Below are 6000 nucleotides of genomic sequence, written 5' to 3'. Positions count from 1 at the left end.
TATGTCCACCTCCTCCGTCCCGGACCAGCGGCTGGACCACCTCCTGAGCGCCGTGGAGAGCGAGTTCCAGAAGGGCAGCGAGAAGGGCGACGCGTCGGAGCGGGATATTAAGCTGAGCCTGGAGGACGCCGAGCTGTGGACCAAGTTCAAAGAGCTCACCAACGAGATGATCGTCACCAAGACGGGAAGGTAAGGAAGACTCGGATAGGCCCTGGGTTCGAGTGAAGAGGGGGCCGGCACTGTAAACACACAAACGGCCTCTAACTTTGGGGATGGGAAGCGCTTTTACGCGCGTGGTGCACTGTTTTCGTTTGGGGTTATTTGGTTTATATCCAAAGGATTATTTTGTTTTGTTGGTGGGAAGGTCGAAAAGATCGAAATGGTGTTTTTTAATTTGAACATATATTGTACTGGTTTAATAGGGTCTAAAACACATAGGGTTTAAGGATGTATCCCTGTTTGGTATTAAATTCAAAATTTTCCACAATTTAAGCTGAAGGGTGAACGAATCGAAACGTTTGTGTTTTGCTGTTGCGTTTCAAAGGAGGATGTTTCCCGTGCTGAGGGCCAACGTCAGCGGGCTGGACCCCAACGCCATGTACTCCGTCCTGCTGGACTTTGTTGCGGCGGACAACAACCGCTGGAAGTACGTGAACGGGGAGTGGGTCCCCGGGGGCAAGCCGGAGCCCCAGAGCCCAAGCTGCGTGTACATCCACCCCGACTCCCCCAACTTCGGGGCCCACTGGATGAAGGCCCCCGTCTCCTTCAGCAAAGTCAAGCTGTCCAACAAACTCAACGGCGGCGGACAGGTGAGGCCCGCAGTGCTTGTTGTGTTAACAGAGAATGTTAGGCTGTAGTATAATAAGTAGGCTAAAATGAGCTAAAGGGAAATATTTGTATTAAAATAAATAGTTAATTTTAAGAAGTATTTATGATAGCTCGGGTCATGTCTCCACTGATCACTGATCTTGTAATTGATTATTATGAAGAACTCTGTTCATGATATATTTTTTAAAAGGCTTCTGACAACCGCATCTCTAAAAATACTGAAAACAATTGTTATATTGTTAACAATTGTTATAACGGCTTTACACTTTGTAAATAGTAATGATGAAAAAATAAAATAAACATTGATTTGATTCACATCATTAACAATGCTTATTGTCTCTCCACCCAACAGATCATGTTGAACTCGTTGCATAAGTACGAGCCGCGGATCCACATCGTGAAGGTGGGGGGCATCCAGAAGATGATCAGCAGCCAGTCCTTCCCAGAGACCCAGTTCATCGCCGTCACCGCCTACCAGAACGAGGAGGTGAGCTCTCAGTCTAACAACACACTGATACTCATCTGGGACATTCAATGTATTTTAATCGATTTACTCGCTTTGTGTTGTTCAGTCTTTAGTTTGTGTTGTTAAATTTGTGTTGTTAAACATACAAGTGGTGAGCTGAACAGCAGGGCTTTGATTTTAACAACTAAATCCCATCTTCCGTTCCCGACAGATCACTGCTCTGAAGATCAAGCACAATCCGTTTGCCAAAGCGTTCTTGGATGCAAAAGAAAGGTACGAAAGAAAACCCCAACTTGAAATTGCTTACAACACACGGCTGCATATGTTATTCCACTCTTCAGCTGTGTGCAGATATTTAAGTGTTTTTATCTTTTTCAGGAGCGACCATAAGGACATTCCTGATCACAGTGCGGACCAGCAGCAGTCTGGCTACTCTCAACGTGAGTACAATACTCTTCGACACCACTGCTATAACTCTGTTTAACATACTGTTCACAACAACACAGCTCTACCACAACCATTCACAAGCCAAAGCACCGATCTCCCAGTGTCCTTACAACCACCAACAACACAGCCCCCCCCAGGGCCTCCACCCGACTCCTCCACCCTGAACACCAGCACAGAATCTGACCTCTCTCCGTCTCTTCTCCTCAGTCGGCGGGTGGTTCCTCCCGGGTCAGAACCCCATCTGCCCCAGCAGCAGCCCCACCCAGTTCAACGGGACGGTGCCCCACTCGTCTGGCTCCTACTGCGAGCGCTACTCCAGCCTGAGGAACCACCGGACCTCCCCGTACCCCACCCACTACCCCCACCGCACCCCCAACACCAGTGAGTACAGCCGCGGGGACCCCGCTCCAGAAAGGGCTCCGGGATCGTGTTCATAAAACACGACTCGTGATTATCGTCACCCCCTTTTTGATTTGACCGGGAATTCGGTCAAAGCAGTGGGACATGTTCAGAGAAGCAAGCGCCTCCAAAAGTCGACTACATTTCTGTGGCCGCGACCCAATCCTAAGAGATCCGCATGGCCGACGGATGGATGGATGTAATCGACCAATAAACTGACCTTGGATTGATTCTTTTTCGACCCCATCAGACAACTACATGGACAACACCTCCGGTTCGTTGCCGGCCCACGACAGCTGGTCGTCACTGCAGATCCCCAACTCCACGGGCATGGGCACCCTGTCCCACACCTCCAACGCCACCTCCAACGGAAGGTAAGCGTCGACACCCAACCCAGCCCATACGTCCCTAGTAAGAACCTCTGTGTTGTATCAGGTGGACTCCTGGGTTAGCATAGCCGGGCGCCCCACAATGCAATGCGTCACCAGTACGTGCGCATTGCATTGTGGGAAAGGCCGGGGAGGACTCAGAGACATGCGACCAGGAGGTGGCCGTCTGCAACCACTAAACCAGAATAATGCTGATGATCATGACTGGATGAAGCTCAATTGAACGGGATGATGATGGATTCATGTTTTCGTCCCACAGCCAGTACCCAAGCCTATGGTCCGTAGCCGGGACCACCCTGACCCCCTCGGGCTCAGCCTCGGGGTCCATCGCGGGGGGGCTGACCTCCCAGTTCCTGAGGGGATCCTCGTACACGGGCCTGACCTCCTCCCTGCCCGTCTCCTCGCCCTCCTCCATGTATGACCCCAACCTGGGGGAGGTCGGGGTGGGGGAGGCCCAGTTCGAGAGCTCCATCGCCAGGCTGACGGCTTCGTGGGCCCCTGTAGCGCAGAGCTACTAAGTAGCTAGGCTCTCGCTCTCTCTTTCTCTCTCTCTCTCTCTCTCTCTCTCTCTCTCTCTCTCTCTCTCTCTCTCTCTCTATCTTGCTCTCGCTCTCTCTCAATCCCCCCCTGTCTCTCTATGCCTGGATGTCTCTTCAGGAGACGGACTGTCGACCCAAAGCATCAAACAATACAATGAGCGAGAAAAAGACGACGAGAGATTGTCCAAAAAAAAAACGAACTAGCAGCCTGGACTCTTGTGTTTGAACGGGCCCTTCATATTCCATTCCCGAGCTTCTTGAAAAGCCTTTTTTTCGTTTAAGGATTTGAAAACCCTTAAACGTACACTTAGTTATATTGATGTCATGCCTCAGACATGCTATATGATCCCCCTCCCACCCTCTTCGAAAAATAGAATTGAAAGAACGATACATTTAATTTTTTAAAGGTGCAATGTATGATACCCCAGCGGGTTTCTTGCTAACTATTTATAATTTGAATTGCTCTCAGCGATTGGGAAACAGTTTTGCTCATGTGGTGCAAAACAATCCATCCTAGTTCATCCTGAAGGATGCCGCTGTCCTTCACAATAAAAGTTTATTTAAGAACGTCTACAAGTTCTGACCAAAGCCCAATCAAGATCTTCGACAGGCTTTTCCCCCCCAGTAGTAAAAATAATATCTAAGAGGTCATTTTGGTTGTGCTAACATATAAAGTATGTAAATGTGTGTATATAGTATACATTAACGGACGTCTTCATTGTTTTCAATATATATTTTTGCCTTTTTGTGATCGCAGTCAAATGTGTGCCTTCTCTGATCTCAAAACTTTAAGTGCCTTTGCATTCTCGAAGGGTTGTGGCAAAAGACTCCCCTGAAAGAAACAAAAAAAAATCCACATGTACATACCTATCTATTTGTATTTTGAATCATGATAAGTTTATTTATGTCATTTAATAATAAATTAAAGATTTTCTTTGTTTTTGCCAACTACATGTTTTTTCCTCCCTTATTCTGTGTGCATGACAAACTGATTTCCATATCACCCATGCCAAATGTTTTTCCTTTGAAGAACTTTGAACACCACAGTAACAACCACAGGCAACATGTCCATACCAATGTCATGTATTTTATAACCCAATATCATTACAATATTCTCATGTACCAATATAGCCTCACTCACGTGTGAGACTGAGAAAAATCCAACTAAAAATAAATTGGTGTTACTATAAAGATAGCAACGAGTGCTGCGTGACTAACTTGAAACATAAAAATAACCCAGCCATATAGGGCGCCGGGTATAGCTCTAGGAACTATAACTCTATACCTCTATGAACCATAAAAAGGAGGCGAGTCAACTATATAAAGGGAGGGAGTCAAATGTAGCAGACCTCTGAGGTACAGAGAATTTTCCTCTCAACAAGCTGGGCTCTGATCTCAACATTCAAATAAAATTCACAACGAGGCCTAGAAACAAAGTGCTTTAAAACCAAGCAACCAAGTGCAGAAGTCTGTTTAAAAGGAGGTTTCTAACATTGAGGTAGGGCGTCTGAGAGTGGACTGTGGGGTTGACACAAATGAGGTCGGGACCCCACCCAGTCCAAAAGAGTCTGGACTGTGGATCAGCTCCATGCAGTTGAACGCTACGTACATCTTTATTTCCTCAGCAGTCGCTACACCCTCACAACTTCCAGTGTCTAAAATGGTGCTGCATATAGTAATTCCCATTGAAAGATGTAAACCTACATAATTGGTGGTTGTAGGTTTATATAGCCAATATATATATAGCCAATATAGGCTATTGAATAATAATAATATAGGCAATCGTCAGTTTTGTTGGTGCGGCTGGGGAAGGCCTAGACTGTTTATGATGGTAATAATTTGGCTTTGTTTAGTCAAATTAATGTAAGTATTAATCATATATTAATATCACAGGCTTCATATAGGCTAATATGTACAGGGAAAAAAGAAATACACATATACAAACTCAAACACACTCTCTGTCTCACTCTCACACACACACACACACACACACACACACACAGACACATATACATCTGTCTCTCTCTGTCTCGCTCTATCAAACACACACACACACACACACACACACACACACACACACACACACACACACACACACACACACACACACACACACACACACACACACACACACACACACACACACACACACACACACACACACACAAAAACACCCACAGGTCTACAAATGTAGCAGAGGAGGAAGGGGCCACTTTTTTCACCTCCAAACTCCCCCAGTTTTTGGTCCCAAGGTGCTAGTCTCACTTTTCACCCCCTGGTGTTTTCCCCAAACGTCCACCATCCGTTCTTGGCCCCGGCCTAGCCTACGAGCTTTCTCCAAACAACAATGTCGCCACACCTGTGCTAAGTGAATCCCCGCTCCTTTGACACGCCATCGAAAACAGAACTAGCAACATCGCTACCTTCTGGAGGGCGCCCCCCCGCCCCCCCCCGCCTCGCCCCCCCCCCGTCCCCCCGACCACCAACCCCCCAAACGCTGTCCATCGCTGACACCCCTTTGTTACAATCTGCGTAGCGGTGTGACACACGGCTAACGCCGCAGTACCAGCGCCGCGTCAGGGACCGGGCCCCCGTGTATCGACCCCGGCCGTGAACCCCTTGGGGGGGAGCCGCCGCTGGGCCACGGTTTCGTAACAACGTGAACCGTGATAACAGCACGCAGCAGGGGGGCCTCATCGCTCACGGAGCCCGGAGGACTTGGCTTTACTTTTGCCTATTTTAACACCAGAATTTCTACTCACTAACTTGTAGTGTAAGTGGGGTAGCAGCAGTCTCCCGACCTGGAATAAACTCATGTAGATCTATCGATGTGTCTCTATCGGTACATCTATTGGTCCGTTCCTCTGTCCGGCTGTCCGTTTGTCCGTCCACCCACTCCTCTGTCTGTTGCTTTTGTGGGTACACAGAACAT

General features: G+C 47.8%; 1 protein-coding gene across 1 annotated transcript; it reads left to right on the top strand.

Annotated features, from left to right (window-relative positions):
* Position 1: 1 nt before the first annotated feature.
* Positions 2 to 3047, top strand: tbxta (T-box transcription factor Ta). Its single transcript, XM_056582152.1, has 8 exons — positions 2 to 189; positions 545 to 809; positions 1181 to 1315; positions 1506 to 1567; positions 1673 to 1734; positions 1949 to 2122; positions 2391 to 2514; positions 2789 to 3047. The coding sequence occupies exons 1-8, from the start codon at positions 2 to 4 to the stop codon at positions 3045 to 3047; spliced, it is 1269 nt and encodes a 422-aa protein (XP_056438127.1).
* Positions 3048 to 6000: the final 2953 nt, after the last annotated feature.

Source organism: Gadus chalcogrammus, chromosome 22, assembly GCF_026213295.1.
Source record: "Gadus chalcogrammus isolate NIFS_2021 chromosome 22, NIFS_Gcha_1.0, whole genome shotgun sequence".
Lineage (NCBI taxonomy): Eukaryota > Metazoa > Chordata > Actinopteri > Gadiformes > Gadidae > Gadus > Gadus chalcogrammus.
Note: the sequence above shows the minus strand (reverse complement) of the source record. Positions and strands in the feature narration are given on the sequence as shown.